Source organism: Acartia tonsa, chromosome 10 (genome assembly GCF_053477335.1).
Source record: "Acartia tonsa isolate MP-2025a chromosome 10, ASM5347733v1, whole genome shotgun sequence".
Classification (NCBI taxonomy): Eukaryota; Metazoa; Arthropoda; class Copepoda; order Calanoida; family Acartiidae; genus Acartia; species Acartia tonsa.
In genome coordinates, this window is record NC_137269.1 from 12,580,415 (window position 1) to 12,600,889 (window position 20,475).

Sequence of the window (20,475 nt, forward strand, 5' to 3'; positions counted from 1 at the left end):
GCACCCACCGTGTTACCAAAAAATATGTTAACCACTCAGGAGAACTGTAATGAATTCAAATTACGCATGGATTATACATACATGTAAAATGTAATTTAGTTTTTCTGTAATTATATATTACAAAAAATAAAAATGTAAAAATTACACAACTTTTCACATCACGTCTGAGAATAATATGTTAGAATATCATTAAAATTATTTTATTATTATGATAAAGTAACATGATGTTTGTTGATATTGAAGAATCTTACTAACCGCTGAACCGATATGTTCCTCCTTTACAAGGTAGTTTCTTATAGGTCCCGGGAAGGTTAATAACTATTTTGAAGGGTTGAATACAGCACCCCCTCCCCAAATAAAAAGGGAGTATTGTCCTTTTTTGACACTTAAACGGGAGTCAAATTCAATTTACCACCTCCTAGAGTGCCTTTAGAGGCCTCTTGGGGTCGTACCCGCTATGTATGTACTAAAATATCAAGAAAGCAAATAAGAACTATAGTGTTTGTGTACTTATTATCTATGTCAATGGTTTGAATTTTGGAAATCTCAGAAAATCCTATTTTGCCCAAAACTTTTTGATGCAAAGGCTTTGTTTTCTATAAAACTAATTCTTTCTTTTATTTCAGATGGTTGAGGTGAGGGGCAGGAGGAGAAGATCAAAAATGAAACCTCAACAACAACAACTCTACCTGTACCTGTCTGTACTACTGGTGGTCTTCTTGCCAGCAGGTATACTATCTATCTATAAACTCTACCTGTACCTGTCTGTCTGTACTACTGGTGGTCTTCTTGCCAGCAGGTATACTATCTATCTATACAACTCTACCTGTACCTGTCTGTACTACTGGTGGTCTTCTTGCCAGCAGGTATACTATCTATCTATAAACTCTACCTGTACCTGTCTGTCTGTACTACTGGTGGTCTTCTTGCCAGCAGGTATACTATTTATCTATACAACTGTACCTGTACCTGTCTGTACTTCACTTGTATTAATTGATGCTGTCTAAAATGGTGCAAAAAATGGGGACAAATTTCAAATTGTTTTGGCGTGTGACGTCATACCCCCATCTCTTTTTCTAGGGGGTTTCTTTCCTCCTTCCCTTTTCTTTCCCCTCACTTGTGACGTAAATAAACAGCCCCGTCAAATCAATTTGAAATTTGTCCCCATTTTTGCACCATTTTAGACAGCATCGTATTTATCTAGATCTATTACAAATTTTTCTATAATATGCTTATATAAAGAAAATAATTTGTTTATTGTGTCAGGTGTGACAGGGGGTAGATCCCACGAGGATGGTGTACCCGTAGCTCGTGCACGCGGCAGCAATGGTCCTGTTCAGATACCTCTACACAGAGTTGGACTTCTGGCACAGGAGGTAGCATATACATAGACAGATAGATAGATAGATAGATAGATAGATAGATAGATAGATAGATAGATATATAGATAGATAGATAGATAGATAGATAGATAGATAGATAGATAGATAGATAGATAGATAGATAGATAGATAGATAGATAGATAGATAGATAGATAGATAGATAGATAGATAGATAGATAGATAGATAGATAGATAGATAGATAGATAGATAGATAGATAGATAGATAGATAGATAGATAGATAGATAGATAGATAGATAGATAGATAGATAGATAGATAGATAGATAGATAGATAGATAGATAGATAGATAGATAGATAGATAGATAGATAGATAGATAGATAGATAGATAGATAGATAGATAGATAGATAGATAGATAGATAGATAGATAGATAGATAGATAGATAGATAGATAGATAGATAGATAGATAGTTAGATAGATAGATAGATAGATAGATAGATAGATAGATAGATAGATAGATAGATCCTAACCCTTTGACTAAAATGATATTTGAACACAAAGTTATTAAAACAATACAATCCAAAATCATTAATTTAAAATCATCATAGAAATTTGAAAAACAATAAAATCCCTGTATCATCATTTAATGTTGCACACAGTAAAAAAATTAATTGTCAAAGCCCTTTCTTTGAAATAACACATAAAAATTGTGAACAATAAATAAAAATCATAGATTAACATTTATTTTCATTTGTTTAATATTGAATTTAAAAAAAGTCATGGTGCTTAATAAAGCATTAGTTGTTAGTGTACAACTTTGGAAGAAAAATAACTCTAACATTTCTAACATGGCAAGGATGATAAAATCCATTAAAGTCAGACAAATGAACATTTACAAGGACAATTGAATAGCCTTTAAGAAAAAGAATATGATTTTAAAGTCTAAATGAAAATTCAAGGAAATTCTGTCGCAAAAGTTCTGTTTTCTGAAATCCTCTTGTTTTAAGTCAATTGCACTATTCTTACATAGCTAATTTAACGATTAGAACTATACATTATTGATGAGCAAATGGACGGATGGCAACACCCTACATGTAGAAAAATTTTCCTCTGTAAATAAAACCATATTTCTAAGTTTTTGCAAGACTTTATATACATGAAACATTTTACGTCCATAACAAAAATACCTTTTTTTTTAAATTAGATAAAATAAGTTACTGACAAAATATACTTTTTTCATTGAAATATGACATTTGATTGTTAGAGCTACGTAACCTTTTATGTGTCTACAACATCACTCATTACTTACATACCGAGAGACTAGAGGATCTACTAAAATATAAAGCTTGTAGAGTAGCTTCGTCCCCCCCCCCCTCCATCTTCCAATTATCCATCTCCTTTCTTATGTTTATATTATAGGCTTGTGCTTGAAATGAGAGGCAAATTATATTTTCTAAGGGCATATCAAGTAAAAATAATTTAAAATGGCAAAGAAATACATTAAGATTAGTCTGTCTAATCAAAAATATTATAATGATGCTTAAAAAAATAACACAGAAATAGCTTCAGTTTAATCTGAATAGGCCTACAATATTTTTTTTATAGTTGGGTTGGTAGGGGGGGGGGGTATGACCCACACTTCGCCATATATAATTTAGCTAGAACATTTTTTGCACGGTGCAATACCAAGCCCATAACAATTAATGCAAATCTTTCTAAAATTTTTAGCAATTTCCAACAAATTTGGAATGATACCTATAAAACCACCAACCTTCACGATTAAATTATTAATAATAACCATAACATATAGCGCCGGTCAGAACCACATCATAATAAAGACGCTTCACGCTTGCATAATTTTTTGTGAGGTAATGCATTAGTCAACAAACAGGCATATATCTTTTTTACATAACCATGCAGAGTTAGAACTTCCAGACAAAGGCCTGTAATCAAAGGGTTTGTTCTCTACGGATGGTTATTGTACACTTCAAGATCTATCAAATTAAGTATTGCACCAATTACATTGATTTTTGAATTACTACATTTAAGTATTTTGAGTAGTTTGAAATAAAGAGAAATTGCTAAAATTCTAGAACCAGGATTTTTAAGTCCAAGAAAATATTATGGAAATTCCTATTATGTTAAAAATTAAAAACAAGTTTGTGTTGCTATAAGCTTATGTTTCATATAAGAAATATTAGGGCTCGGCAGCCGCCTGCAAGCTTCGGAGAAATCAACCTTTTACATGTTAAAAGTCATCTGGATGTGTTGACAATACTAGTATATGGCATTTCTCTTTTTTAAATTTGTCAAAGCGTCAAAATGGGTTAAAATTTGAGCCTTAGTCGCAGCTGATGTGCGCCTGCCGAGCCCTGCAATAAAAAGAAATGTGTTACATAATATTAGTCTTTAGATTTTGAAATCTAGAATTTAATTTTTATGAATATGTACTTTATAATATGAAGTAGCAAGGTTTTGTATCAGAAGCTTAAGATCTAGGAAATTTTGCCTGAATGGGTTGTACTCTTTAGAGAAGATTTATAAATGTTTCGGTGTGGTTTTGGGCAACTTTTCTGACTTCATAACCCGATCCTCCTGAGACAAGGGCCGAAGTACTTAGTATTTACAAAAATAACTAGATAAATAAAAACTATGTATATACATTAAGATTTTAAAAATGTTCCAGTGCATGTTTTAGGCTATTTGTTAAGTCAATTTTTATATTAAGTAAGGTATTAGGTGACAAAATAAGCCAATTTTATTTACATATCTTTCTTCTATCAAACCTGTGGAAAAAATAAACTCACGTCTTTGGGAAATGAAGTCGCTAGAGGTATGGCTGAAGCCACTTATATTAAACAATTGTCACGTTATCCATATGTTATTTAGAGTGAAGAAGATGATTCCGTCTCAACCCTACGACCTCCAACCCCTATCTTCAGAAATGGAATAATGACCTTTAAAGATACGGATTTTTTTCAGGTAAATTCTTAATAATTTTAATCATCAAAGATTGTATAGAAGACCTCTAAAATTGTACAATATATACAGACTGAAAGAGTAAATGTAAGTTTGTATATCTGTTGACCCATGACCTGTCTATTGTGAATTAGTTTCTCTTAAATTACTTATTTAGCATTCACTCTTCCATTACATTCAATTTACAGTTCAAATTAAATTTATATTACATCCCAGTAATAATGATAGGAAATAATGGTATATAAAATTATAACTCTGTGGTCTGACAGTCACTACATAACTTATATAAAAGTAACTGGACGTCTGTATGTCTGTCTGTGTGTAGCGAATAATCTTATTAACTTCTAAACTTGGAGAGAGGATACCTCCATCCACTGAAAGAAAACTTTTACTTTAATTTTCTTTAATACAAACATTGAAATTGGACGATCAACTTTCAAACCCCTTGCCCCAAATGTGCCACTTAACATAAAAGTCATACCTGTTGCTAACTTCAAGTCTAAAGATTAAGGTAGGTTAAGACTGTTTAAAATAGCAAAGCAACTCTACAAACATAATTAACCTTTAAAATTTTGTAGGCTGGCCTCCCAGAAGACATGACTACAGACTCCGAGGCAGAGCTCAATTACACAGAACACTCAGTATCCACTCACAAACCTATAACAACTAAATCCGCAAACAGTGAAAAGCAAGATGGCGTCGCCAGTGATAATATTGTAGTTAAAAATCTTCCAGCTGTTGAGGGTGATGTTGTTGAAAAGACGACATTTGACCCACTGACCAACTTGCAAGATTTTCTTGATCTAGAGTCAGTTAAGGTAAGCCTTTTGAATGTTAAATTAAAATGTAAATAGTTGCTAAAATCAATTTTTGGGTACTATGTTACCAAGCAACCTATAAAGTATAATCAGAGGAAATGTATTGACTACAAACAGCCAATTTTTTATTTCCTATATAAACTTTTCTTGGACTAGCTAAAATTTTAAATGGATATATTTAAAACTTAATAAAAGTTTGCTACTTATGGTTGTTATCATCCTCGTTTTAATAACATGTCTTATGTGCAATATTGACCGACCACCCATAAGATCGACATAGATATTATGTGTTGAAATAAGGCAAGGGCGTCTAAGCCTCTATACCGTGGGGCAAATGAGGTTTTTTTCAAAGATCATAGGGGGTAATCTAATGTATTTCTAAGATTTTGAGGGGGGGGGGATCAAAATGAGGGGATTCAAAGTTTTAGGAGTAAACGCTCTTTACCTCTCCTCCCTCTGGACGTCTATGCAATAAGGTTTATTGTGAATCTAATTATTATACTTTTATAGTTAACTCTAAATTATGGTAAAAAGAAATAATTAGAATTCTGCTTTAGAAATTTATTGTGAATTATCAAACAAAGAACCATAAAGATCTTGCTTCAATTTACATCTTGGAATAAACAAGAACACTAATTGTACATAGCAAGCACAACAATAAAAAACTAATTTCATCGTTATTGAAAATTTACAAGGATTTAACCAAGTTATCCTAATTTCATAACCAAGTTATCTTAATCGTTGACCTAAAAACGTTTGGTACTTTTATTGAACTGTCATTGGTTAGTAATAAACTAATAGTGTCCAAACTATTCAGCTAATAATTTTAATCTACAGAAGGGTAAATCTTATTTGTCATCATTAAATGTGAATAATCTAAAATAATCTTAGATAGCACATAGAAAAATAATTATTTCTAATTTTTTTAAATATATCAACAAATCTGCATTGAATTGTACATATAGATAGACTTAGGATATTAGTTTATCACTGAATTAAAGAGTCTTTTTGTTAATAATTATTTACTTTTTTCAATTTAATTGTTTTTGTCAAACCAATGCAATGCAATGATATACGAGCAATAATTTAGAAAATCAAGCTTTAAAAGTATCTAGAATAAAAAGTCTCATTGTTGAGATATAATCGAAATTACGTTTGCATTACATTACATGACTGTGCAGTCTTATGTTAATTTGATAACAGCATAATAGTCAAGTTATAAAGCAGATGTTTAGTTGTCATAAAAAAAAAACAAAGATAGGCCATACTATGTATCATAGAAAAATCACGAAACCTTTAAAAAATAGGTATTTATGTCATTTGAAGCATGACCGACGTACCGACGGACTAAGTAAATTATTCACTGGATGCTCATTGGTACCAAGAATCTTCATTAAAAATGTCAGCTGTCTATCTTAAATAGAGGCTAAGAAATTCAACTTTCCCCAATGACATTATGGACATACTGACAATGTTAAATGTTAGGTTGCTTCGCTACTAAAAATAATCTATAGTTCTGATTTAAGAATTAGTCTAATACTTAACACATATAAGGTGAAGAAGAATTATATACAGTTTTATTCAAAATTCAGAGCAACAGGCAAAATAAAAAACGATAATGTCACGATATCCATTTACAGGGATAAGGCATAACTAATTTCTGGGATATTTCTGTACATGTTAGTTTTTCATCAATAATGTTTTGTTTGTTTGGGTCTTCGGCCAATTAAAGTGGTAAAATTTTTAATTTTTATCCGCAGAAATCTGTATACAATACCAGGAATAAGGTATAACCAACAAGCGAAATAAATCTAAAATAATAAATGGGGGGGCAAATGGAGAGGTCGTCAATTTTACGATGTGTTGCCCCCCAATGACAGCTGAAAAACACGTATAGGTTTCGTGTTTTTTCCGAATTAATTTCGTTATTGGTAGAAGCTGATAAAATACGATGAAATAGATAACTATTATTCGTAAAAGCTACAAATGACATAAACGTGTCATTGTATTGTAATGATTTGTGATGGATTTAATTGAAGGATACCACGTACGACAATTCTTCCCCATCGCATTTTACCCCCGGGGTAAATGGTTTGCAATAAAAAATGTCCTTTCATTTCAACAAAATATTTCTCACATTGATTTAATAACATAAGCAGTTGTTTTTAGAAAAGTAAGTTATAGTCCATTCATTTTAATAAGTTTAATACGATGTACTTAAAAAACAGGATGTCAATACGATTGTGTTTTCACGACTTTACTTTAACAGCTGGACATATCTTTTTAAATTTTTTTTGTGGAAGTTTTTAATTAGTCTAGGAAATATTTAATAATACTTAATAGGACCAAATTAGGAGTCAACACAAAAATCTTTATGTTCATATTTCGCTACATCAGCCGTTTTTGCTGTTTTTATTAAACGACAAGCAATAAAAAAAATTGGAAGGACATTTTTTCATTCAGCAATTTTCGTTGTTTACTTCCTTTATTTAAATTCATTCATTTAAAGAGTTTTGTTTTATTCAGCTATTTATTTCTATTTTAACCAGGGAGGTATGGGACATTGGACTGTACATTACACTGGTACCCAAAGTTTTATAACCACGTTATTTTATTCGTTGCACAAAAACATTGGGTACTTGTTGTTGTTGGTTGGGTCCAATCTTTTCAACTCATGACTTTCACCCATTGTCTTATCCCTAAAGATTACAAAATAAACATAATTTTAGAAAATAGAAAAGCCAATGAATTATCAATGAATTACTGAATATAGAATGATAACTTTTTTGAACTGGTAATATATTTTCATATAATTTAAGTCTTGTAATTCTTATATTTAGGTCAATAATTATGAAAACGTTTTTATAGATTATGGTTTAGTTATCTGTCATATAAAAACGACAGTAGTTTATTCTTAAGATCCGTAAGATACTCGATAAAAACTTGATCTTCATCAAATTGTATTTTACAGATTTCAACGTACTATACACAGCTTGGTTTTCCCAACCTTGTAAACTAGATAGGTCCAAAATAAGGCATTTAATGAGCTTTCCTTCAAAGTGCCTATCAAACACTGACCCTCTACCCATATTTCGTATAAAGATCGAAAATAAGGGAGATTAGGTTTTTAGCCTTACTGCTGTGGTGGGATAAACCCTGCGGTGCCCTAATCTTACTGGGCTACCCAGTACCCAATATAACATAAACTAGCATGGCCTAAAGTAATGAACAAACGAAAATCCAAAAATAAAGGGGGGTTACTTTGAGAGAAAACATCAAATTTAAAATAGTCCATGGATGTGATTTTATCTTTCTAATGTGAAAGATTATTTCTTCGGTAGCATGTAGATTGTAGATATGTGGCGAAGTATTGTTAATTTCAGATAAAACAGAAAATTTTCACCTACCATTTATTTATTATGAGAGGGTACAGGTACCCTCCCTCAGAATAGTTATAAACCTTCCCCGGACTAAAGAATAGCTTCACTGTAAAGGAGAACTATATTGGTCCAACAGTTCGTGAGATCTTTTGTTAAACAAAGAGGTACTAAAAACATCCTGTTACTTTTACATAGGGATAATGGGCCATGTTTTATTTTATACATGTTTTTTATTCATTTAGTTTTTACTGATTAAGAGACATATTACTTAGATCCCCAAGTATTTTTTTTTTAAATTAGAAGTTAAAAATATTGAACAACTCTAATACGAACACAGTAATAGTGTCTGACTGATTATGACGTAACAAAAAAAATTAGCCAATGAGAGGCCACTATAAATTTTACCATTTGTCAATAACGGCCTCTCATTGGCTACATTTTTTTTGTTACGTCATAATCAGTCAGACACTATTACTGTGTTCCTCTAATACATATATGTAAGGAAGTAAGTTATAATAGGAATGTATGTTTATAAAATATGTATTTTTTTAGCAGCGAGGCTAATTTATAATATCTAGGGTATGTTTGTATGTCCTTCTGTATCTTTTATGCTCAAAACATAGTTTAAAATATATATAATTTCAACTAAGTCTTATAAATTTTTTTTCATTTTAACATAAAAAATATTAAACTTACAGAAGATTTTGAAATAGATATATGATAGACTGCTTTAATATGATAATTATAATTTGTCCGTCAGTCTGGTCAAAACGCTATAAGGGAAATATGATTTTCTCGGCTGCCATTTAAGGTAGACAGCAGACATTTTCAGTGAAGATTCTTATGACCTGTGCACGTCTAATCTATAAATTTTTTTATCCGTCATTCTGTCATTCAAGCTTCAAAAGACAAATAGAAAGTCCTTGGGATCTCTTTGATTTTTGCATATTCTCATTATTTCCTTTTACAATTACCTTTGTCCGTTTGTCCATCTATGATGTTTTCATCCTTGTTGTTCTTTTTAAGCTTATGAATACTATGTAAAACCTAATTAGATCCTCTACCTACGCAACAATTAAAACACAAGGAAAAACAAGGATGACAACATACATAAAAACAAAGACAAACTAACGAACGGTGGCTAAAATGGAGTGAATGCACTTTAGAAATATTTAAAGAACCGTCAGAGCAATAATATGATTTAATAATGACGTTAAATACCTAAATACAGGATATTTAATATCAAAGCTCAATTTTTTACTTAATTAAGAGATTCTTTGCATATTCACATATTGGCTAATTTTCCCAGGAATCACCAAATAAATCATTACAATAGGAAAACCACATTACATGTCAACATATCTTTAAAAATCAACCTATTTAAAATGGACATACGGACGTTTTATTACAGATTATATCTTTGCTACACTTTTTAAATTAAACTAATAAAGAATCATCATGCAAAGTTTTATGTCCATAGGACAATTTTAACTTGCCTAGATTAACTATCAGAGCAATGCAATACAGAGGGACGGACGGACAGACCATAAGCTACATTTATTTGAAATATATGTAACTAGCTGCTACGCCCCTAGAGGCCTCTAGTGTCACTTTAAATGTTTTTTTTTTGGTTCAAGTCTCTACGATACCTCTTTTTTGCGATCAAGTATCTACGATACCTCTTTATGTTGCGTTGAAGTCTCTGGACAAAATTTTTTTTTATTTTTTTGTGATTTCTCTTGGGAGGATGGTGGTACCCTACCCCCCAAATAGTTATAAACATTCCCAAGACCTATAAGAAGCTACCCTGTTAAGGAGAACCCGATAGGTTCAGCGGTTAGCGGGATCCTTCGATACACACAAACAGACAGAGAGACAGATATACAAACATACATCATGTTACTTTATCATAAGGATTACTATTTTTTCGCATAAGTTTTAATTTTTTATTCTCTGTATCTCGCTCTATCAATATTTCTTTATCATCTCTATCTTAATTTTACCATCATTTTCCCTGCAATATTAGTTGTCAGGGATCATAAGGGATAAGATAAGAAAATGGAATATAAAAAATATTTATCCCAAATCATGATAAACAAAATTACTCCTTCTGTAGATTGAAATTAGTGGTCACTGCTAGTTAAAGAACCTACCAATCAGGATTCATCAAAAAATACCCAACATGTTTGAGCCAACGAATAAGAAAACGGGATGAAAAAAATTTTGGGTACCATAGAAATTAATATTTCAATATCCCCTTGCTCCCTGTAATTTGTAGAAAATTTTACAAGAAAATGTTGAAATCTTCTGTATTTGACTAAAATATTTGCAAAATAAATTAAGAAACTCCAATTTTGTCTTTACCTTGAGATGAATAGATGTAAGGACATTATGTTGAAAAGTAGAGAAATTAGGTAAACTACCCCGCTCTTATATTTGACTTATTACAAAAGGTGGATGGGGGTTCATAGCTTGACATGGCACTTTTAGGGAATTGCCAAATAACTAGATCCATTGATTATTTTATAAAAAAAAAGATACCATTTCTTCTAACAAAACTATGATGCAGGATCTTTTCCAAACGACAAGTTTTTCACATGAGATCTCTCTTTGAAATAAACTTTGGTGACAGTATATTTCCTTTCAAACACAGCTCAGTTGTCAGTAGCAAGTCTACTCTACAATTCTCTGTTTTTGTCTAAGCAGCTAATTTCTCTAAAAAGTATAACTCCCAAAAACTGTTCTTTTGTAACTGTGGTGATTTTATTGTGTGTTTTAAGTCAACTACAACTGACTTACAAACAAAATATTTCTGACCAACGGAACCATCCCTTCATTATATTTTACTCCTTCGGGAAGCTCTTACACTGTGGGGAACTTCTAACCTTTACTTAAACTAACCTAACCATTGATAAGCATATTAGATATTTCTCATAAAATGATCCTTTGTGGTTATTTTACAATCTAAGAAAAAATGTTAATTTAAAAATATTTTTTTGGTTTTGGCTGTGCAATGGGGAAAATGTTGTTCTTGTAATGTTGAACATGAAAATGAGTTGCATGTGTCGCCGAAGGTTTATTGGGGTTTCAAATTTATGTCAACAAAACAAGAAAGTTTTAGTTCAAAAGTTCTAAGCAAAATATGGCAGAAACAAGCTTTTTGAAAAGAATAAAGCATGTCTTTAAATTTTTAGGCTAGGTTAGGTAAAGAAAGTGCGAAAAAAAACCGGATTGTACTGCGTAGTGATAGGGCTTCATTTAAAGTAAGGGAATTTTTTTCTTTTAACAGTTAAAGGAGTGAATACTGTTTACCCCCATTAAACTTTTAAAGTTCTCATTTTACAATTTATCCAACTCAAAAAAAATTATCTTCCTTGCAGTATTTCTTATCATTATTAGCAAGAGCTTCGTTATAAATAGTATTAACCGTCCTTGTTGTTGATTTAGCATTGAAAAAGCCATTATTGAAAATTAATAGCCTCTCAACGAAGATATTAGGATTATTGAATGCATTCATTAAAAGATAGAATTAATATCACCGGAATTATGAATCTAAAGAAAATATATCCAACAAATAAACTAAGGGGAGCACAGCGACGTCCAAGCTTTGAGGGAGTAAAATGTGGGGCTATAAAGGATTAAAAGGGGTAAAAGGAAGGATTTTAAAGTTTTAGGATCAAGTAACACACGACATACAAAAAAATCTTTGATTGCATCACTTTTGTCTGGAATATTATAAATTGTGCCTGTTTTGGGCCAAGGCATTCCCATTTGTGCAACTGACATAGTAGCAGTAGGATTCTTTTTTCACGTTTTCAGGCACGGTTGCGGGTCTATGAAAGTAATACATAAAACTTTTTTAAAAATCTAAAATGAATTTAGTTTCTACTCTTCAAATAAAGGCAGTAAATTGTAAAATGTTCATTTTAAGATAATTCATGTGATTATTTATTTATCAACTTATTTTTGCATTTTCTTTCTTAAGAAAACATTAAAATCTGTTAAAAGTGTTGATCATGTAATTTCATCCAGTCATGTTGTTGATTTACAACGAATATGGTATTAAATAAATTATGTATATTTTAAATTAAGTAAACAAATAGATCCTCTTTGGTTTTAAAATATTTCCATTAAAATTTTTATAAAGTATCTGTATAAAATGTAATTAGAAAACCATTTTCACTGCATTTATTATCGTATGCTGATTATTTTAATGTCTTTATTTTACAGCAATGTTCAGCAGCCGCGCGTAAACCGCCTGTAAGCCTTAGGGGAATCAACCTATTATAATTTTAAAAATAAGCTGGAAATTTTCAAAAAGGTTTAAAGTAACAAAATGCAATATTCGACAATATGTCATAAAAAGATTAATTAAACAAAAAAATATTGAGGGAGCCTCCTTTTAAGTGGTTTCTTTTTCGTGTAATGAATATGAGTTTTACCACAAAGGTGGCTTTTTTACTAAGGAGTGGGCACATTTTAATATCAGGGATAAAAGAATAAAAAAAAATTGTATGTTTAAGTTTAATAGCTCTATAAATGATCAAATCATAATAAACCTGAAACATTCATACTTTATACATGCTATTTGGTTTAACGTCTGTTTGTTTATAAAAATCCAGTTTGACTTAGAAACCGATTCATATCCGCTGGATTAGAATCGGTTCTCAGCGATACTGAAAATCTTATAAAGGATTGAAATATATACAATTTCCATAGAATAATAAAAAATGATAACAAAACAGATTTTTATCCTTTAATTTTAACATCCGCGGAAAGCTGTATACAATACGATGCGACAAATAATCACAAACTATTTTGACCCGAGAAAATTTTCCCTATCACCATGAAGAGCATATACAGAAGAGGGAGCAAGGCACTCCTTTTTTCTGATGGAGCAGCATGCAATATTAATTTATCTACTCTTTGTTTGGCTTTCTTACACTATGTCATAGTCTGAAAATGTCATAATCTTCTTTTTAAAACAAAGATTCTTTTTTTAGGAATTTCTAGGCTAATAATAAAAAATATAAATATTATATGAATATGTTTTTACGGCATATAATCATTTTATATGTTCTGTTAGGTATAGGTTTCTTGTATTGGTATACTTAAAATTAAATGATGCTGGACTTGATGTCCTTGGCTACGACCCTAGAGGGTTCTGGAGGCACTTGAGCAAGTGGGGGAAGGGGGGAGTCGACCCTCCACTTTAAATTTAGGTTTTAAAAATAATATTTTTTTGGGAAGGGATATTTTTCCAAATTGATTTTTCTTTGGAAGGAAGAGTTACCATTCCCCAAAAGAGTCATAATCCTATTGGAAGCTTTTCTGTAAAGGAGAACCATAACTACAGAAATACAGACAAACATTATGTTACTTTATTATAAGAACTAGCGGCTTCGCCCCTAGCCTCTAGGGGTTTTGCCCCAAGAGATGGTAAAAAAAGTGTGGAAACCTTCCACAAAGGTTACAAAAAAAAAAAAAAAAAAAATGCAGCCACCCCCCAAGAAAATATCTTAAAACCACCACAGGACCAGTAGGTATATTCCCTGAAGAGTAGAGCCCATTCGGTTCAGCGGTTACCGAGATCTTAAGCTTCAGACGGACAGACAGACGGACAGACGGACAGACATCGTTCTACTTTGTATTATAGATTATAGTCAATAAAAATTCGTCAAACTTAAACTTATCGTCTTCTAAGTGGTTGCTTTCAAGTTTAGATAGCTGTAATAAAAAAATCAAAGTTAAAAAATCCACACAAAATTCAAAATATAAATAGATTAAAATCACTTGATATCAGTGCTGCACAGTTTCTGTTATTGTGTAAAAATTATACTCTTTTTGACAAAGAATCATTCAACAAAACTCAGGTATAAAGGGATAAGACAATGGACAATAAAATCAATCTATCCTTCCTCCTTTTTTTATATGTTTTAAAAGTTGTTGGAAAGCAAGGGTTGTAGATTAATTTAACCGCCATTGTCTGCTCCCTCCCTGACAAAACCTAATTGTTTATTGTAAAAGTTAAATAGTTGAAAAACAATAATCAATTCCAACTGTTTTAATTATCCTATTCAAAAACTAAACACACAAAAATAGAAATATTTTTTGACATTCAAAAAAAGAAACTTAATTTAATTGGAGGAAAAAAAAAATTAATGTTTTTTTTATTTTTTTTTAGGATATAAAAGAAGACTTTGCTTATGACTACGATCAATTAGGTAAAAAAACAAGGATTCAAATGTATATCTTAATATTTGTAGGGTTATCTTTATCTAATGGGAAAAAGAAGGGTAAAAAATTACAAATTGCATTGTAATGCTTAATGAAATATATAAATTTATATTTAAATGCTAAAATTTTTGGGAAAATTAAGATTCTGTTTAAAAAATTAAAGCCCTTGATTTTTTAAAATTTTAAAGCTGTTGAATCAGAATCAGCCCATCATAACATCTCAGCAGCAGATCTCCACCACAAAACAGCTGAGGCGGGGCACCAAGCTGCCAAATCGTTGGAAGATGCTTTTCAGACAGAAAGTGACGCTTCAGGTATGTAATTTTGTCTTTGATGGAATCACATATGATTCTCACCTCCTATCTCCGTGTGCATATGAATCCTAACTTCTGAGAATCAGGGCTTTATATATATTTAATACATACCCACAGCCAAATGTTAAGTCTTTGGTTTCATATTTAACATTTACAATTTTTATAAATGAGTTATTTAAGCAAACAAAATTTAGCATAAATGGATATTTAAATCCCAAGGTATTAAATGATCGAGCGTTAGCTCATCATTTAATACCGACAAATAATATGGAATGAAATGAAATAATTTTACCAAGGTCAGGATCACATGAAGTTCAAGGGAAAAAAAAAATTTTGTGAGGGGGGGCAAAAATGGGGGGTCGGCGGTCGAACAGCGGGGGTCATATGGGGTGACGGAGGCCGATTTTGAAAAGGAAAATTGGTATGGATTCTTGAATGCCGTCCGGAGGTGGGACAATTGGAATTTTGAAAATCGGAGCAAAAACGCGCGCGCAGCGCGCGCGTAAAGTTGAAAATTGCGGAAAAAAAAGGTCAAAATGTCATTTTCCCCCAAAATATCCTCTCGTTTTTTGATCGTTAATAACGCACAGGTTTTTCAAGTTGGAGAAAATTCCTTAGAAACCCTGAAAATATGGCCGGATGGCCTCACGAAAAATCATGCCCCAACATTTTCCCCCCAGTGGCGGAAAATTCAACAAAAAGGTGATGTTAGCAAATAATTTCTTGAATAAAATCATAAAACGTTTTTTCATTTAATTTTCATTTTTTTCCCTGTTGTGTTTTTATTTGACATTAAAAATAAAAATCATAAAAAATCTTCCAAATCAAAGAGAAAAAATCTTTGAATTATTGGTCAATTTAAGTTCAAAGATTTTTTTATTGTAAAAAGTTAATTTTTTAAAAATATTTTAGAAAAAAAATCTTCTAACAAAAAAAAATTATCATAATCCAAGATGGCGTCAAAACATGTAAAATAATATTTTCAAAACAAAAAATTAAAACTTGAATATCTTTTTTCACAGATTGAATTTCAAAAATCGGTCTGACAGTTTTTCCAAAGTCAGTATGATTTATCGAATGAAAAAAGTTTGAAACTGATAGAACATTTCTTTATACTAAAACATATTTTTTCTCACGTTTTTTCCCACACTTCCAAAAAATGAAATTCAATGAAAATTAAATGGTTCTCACGTTAAAAAAATTTTCTCACGGGTCCTAAAAATGAAATTAAATGAAAAACATATGTACCATTTAAATGAAAATTAAATGGTTCCCACATTAAAAAAATTTTCCCACGCTTGACATTCTTGAAAAAACCTAATTAATTGAATATTTAAACAAACCAAAGATCGCGTTTTTTGCAATGGAATGATTTTTTCTAATATTTGTATATACATATATTACACAAAATTGATTCAAAGTTCCCTTTATAAGCAGAAAACATAATTTGAGTGATTTTTTTGTCAAAGGTGTTTAATATTTAATCACTGTCACGCCTTGTTAGAAAATTATATTTAATTTTAAATTATAAAAATATTTGTCTTTGTTTTATTAACAGTTAATTTGATATATTTAGTAATTTAATTTCTTTTATTATAAGCTAGACATATTACTTTTTTCTCTGTTTTGAACAAGAATTAAAGATTAATGGACCAAAAAGTTTTTTGTGTCTTTTTCAATTTTTGAAGTTTATTTTTACTGTTTAAATCATCTATTCTTAACATATAAAACATTTAAAAGCAGGGCTCGGCAGCCGCGCCTAATACGTACATATGGTTCAAAATGAAATCCGCTAGTGTGCAAAAAAAAAGTTTAATTGTCTGTATAGGAAGGGTATAGACAAACCCATCCAACAGAACTTTAATGTTAAAATATGACGATTGCATTGGGCCTTAAACACGCGACTGGCGTGCGGTTACCGAGACCTCTTTAAAAGACATTAGTACAAATTTAACTTTTAATTTCAAAACATCTATTAGTTTATATTGACCTAATGTAGACGTTTTTAAACTGTGGTGAATTGTATTTTTTAGATTTTTAAGGGGAGCAATTGTAATCAACAACCTTTATCACCCATCTTACTATATACTATACTAGCGGCAACGCCCCTAAGCCTCTAGTGGTACTTTAAATGTTTGATTTTTTGTTGCGTTCGAGTTTTTACGACACGAAGATATGTTGCGTAGGAGTCTCTAAACGATAAAAAAATCAATTTTTTTATGATTTCTCTTTGAAGGGTGGTGTTACCCTCCCCCAAAATAGCTATAAACCTTCCGGGGACCTATGAGAAGATACCCTGTAAATGAGAATCATATCGGTTCAGCGGTTAGCGAGATCCTTCGGTACAAACATACAAACACACAGACAGACAAACAGTCATCCTGTTTCTTTAGTATAAGGATACCTTAATAGAAAACCTCTATTTCAATATTTAGAGAGTTGAAATATTAATGGAGCATAAAATATCCGGGTTATTATAGGGATCTTAAAGGATAAGACATTTGAAAATAAATAAATATGTATCCACAATGATAATACCCCTTCTGTAGATTAACATTATTAATTGTAAAAGTTGGACACTACATTGTACAATCTTAAATCAACAAAAATGCCCAAAGGTTTATAGCCAACGTATAAGTTAATGTGTTTATAAAACTTTTTGTAACATTGTACTCTATCTCCTTGAGGAAATAATTTTAAAATTCATTTTATGTTATCTATAATACAAAGTAGCTTGATGTCTGACCGTCTGTCTGTCTGTCCGTCTGTCCGTCTGAACCGCTGAACCGATTGGGCTCTACTCTTCAGGGAATATACCTACTGGTCCTGTGATGGTTTTAAGCTATTTTCTTGGGGGGGTGGGACACCCTCAACCCCCCCAAAAACTAAAAAAACCATCCCCCCAAAAAATTGTTTTATATTTTTTTTGTAAAATCTCAGTAACCGCTGAATCGATTGGGCTCTACTCTTCAGGGAATATACCTTCTGGTCCTCTGGTGGTTTAAAGCTATTTTCTTGAAGGGTGGGACACCCCAACCTCCCCAAAAATAAAAAAAATCCCCACCTCCAAAATTTTTTATTTTTGTAATTTTTGTGTATGCGAACAACCTGAGTTTTATTTTTACGAATTGAAATTTTTGTGTGTACGGCAAACAACCTGGGTTAAGTTTTTAAGAAATGAAATTTTTGTGCATACAGCGGACAACCTGGGTTTAATTTTACCACAGAGTAATTAAACAAAGAATAACTTTTTTAATATTTCTATTTAGGAAGGTTGACTTCCCATTACTTCATAATGCTAAGCCCCTAGAGGCTAGGGGCGAAGCTGCTAGTGAATTCTATATGATTTCCTATAGATCAAATCTATTATTGGTATTTCACACAAAAAGCCTGTTGAACACTGACAATCCCCCTTGTTTTTTTTCATTCCCCAACACCTGCGGGGGGATCTAGTCCTGCATAGATATTCATTACCCTAGTATTAAGCTATAAAAATTGGAAAGAATTTTAATGAATATAATAGATTTGAAATCTGCATAAAATTTTAAGGATTTTTTATAAAATTCGTTTTTGATATAATTCATTATTTAAAAGCGCAAATCCAATTTAAGTTAATAAATTTTGACCAATAAGATAGGTGGGTTGGAAACTACCTGCGCTCTAATTGGTTGAATGATGTACGTCACTTAATCTTCTTCAATCAGGACGCAGATAGTTTTCAATCCATCACAGATGTCAAAATTATTTAACTTAATTTGTATTTGCGCTTATAGATAAAGAATTATACAAAAAACGAATTTTATAAAAATTCCTTAAAATTTTATGCAGATTTCAAATCTATTATAATCATTAAAATTCTTCCCAATTTTTATAGCTTACCTAGTATAGCCTATCTTAACTTAACCTAAAGTAATACATTAAAGGTTAAAATAGCTTATTTTAAAAGATTTAATTCTTTATCCTATCATTTCCTAGATATTAGGCCCAAGCAACATCTTACAACAACTATTTTTTTGCGTTTAAGATTTATTGTCTATATAAAGTAAGTTTTTCTAGCCTGATGAAATTAGGCTACCTTTCTATTTATCTATAGCAATCTGTATGAACAATCAATTATCTTGTGAATTAGTCCGTATATAATCAAACTTTTATGTAAAAAAATGAAAACATGCATCTGTAGCGAAGGACAAAACATTCATGAATGGACAAACGGTTAAAGTGAGCTTAATAGTAATCATAAAAAATAAATGTGTAGAAATTCACGAAACCTTTATATACACAATATATCTTTTATAGCATGACCGACAGACCAACGGACCAAGTAAATTGTACACTGGTTGATCATTGAATTATGAAATCGATATAATAAAGTTTAGCTTTCTATTTATATGTCTCGTTTCTCCTAAAATATTTTTAGACACACATACCTTTCTAATCTAGTCATTTTTTCAATATTTGTGCTCTTTAGTTTTTTTAAATGCTTTAGTTTAAGTCTTTTCTCACCTGTATCTAACCTACATGACAGACGAACCGTCGTAGAATTTATAACTACGCTTCTAACACTATAAAAAAGTTACTTTTTTTATACTTTTAAAAATTGTATTTTTTTAATGATGTGGCAATGCATTGATTACTCAGGAAGCGAAGGGGTAGGACATGCGGACATACAGACTAAAGCCTTTAAGATAAGCTTTGTATAAAAATTATTAATAATTTAAAATTATATGAGTAAATAGTTCCTTCACCTCAAGCCTGTTGGGAATTTGGGGGGGGGGGGGTGGAAGTGATAATAAAGCTTAAAACCAAAAAATCTGAAAAGTATAACAGATTCATTATATCAACAGTTTCCAAGCTTTTAAACACACAACTTACTACTTTATATTTTAGGATAGTCTAGTACTTATCAAATAATGAAAGGAAATACTAAAGGCTAATTGTTTTTATTTATCTAATGAGTAATCCTTTTGATTTCTGAAAATAAAAGGATTGCTATTCATTAAACTATTGTTATTCGGATGATGCCAACATTTTTTTTTGACACTTTTTTAATAAAAGAGTAAATTTTGATAATAGTAAGTATTCATGATTTATTTTAAAAGTAGATTTTATAATTAAATAAAACAATTTTTTGTGCGTTCACACAAACATAATTCTTTACCCTCTTTCTTATCATTGTGAGGCTTCAACCCTGCTTGGCTCTTCTAACCTTTACTTAACCTAAACTACCCCACAAAAGTTTTTCTGAATGTTCCTTTGCGGTCCAAAAACTTTTGATAATCTAATGGGCTAAATAGAAATCCAATAAAAGTTTTCAAAGTTTTAGAGTCAACGAATAAGATAACGTTTTTATGAAATTTTGGTTAAAGTGTAATTTACAGTCCAAATATGAAATATGTAATATG

General features: G+C 31.0%; 1 protein-coding gene across 1 annotated transcript in view; it reads left to right on the top strand.

Annotated features, from left to right (window-relative positions):
• LOC145330442 (uncharacterized) overlaps window positions 1-20,475 on the top strand; it is a 108,482-nt gene that overhangs the window by 59,456 nt on the left and 28,551 nt on the right. Inside the window, exons 2-7 of the mRNA XM_080175076.1 lie at window positions 627-729; window positions 1,267-1,376; window positions 4,235-4,327; window positions 4,903-5,142; window positions 14,707-14,746; window positions 14,948-15,073. Coding sequence (XP_080031202.1) covers window positions 627-729; window positions 1,267-1,376; window positions 4,235-4,327; window positions 4,903-5,142; window positions 14,707-14,746; window positions 14,948-15,073 — 712 coding nt within the window. The remainder of the gene's footprint in view (window positions 1-626; window positions 730-1,266; window positions 1,377-4,234; window positions 4,328-4,902; window positions 5,143-14,706; window positions 14,747-14,947; window positions 15,074-20,475) is intronic.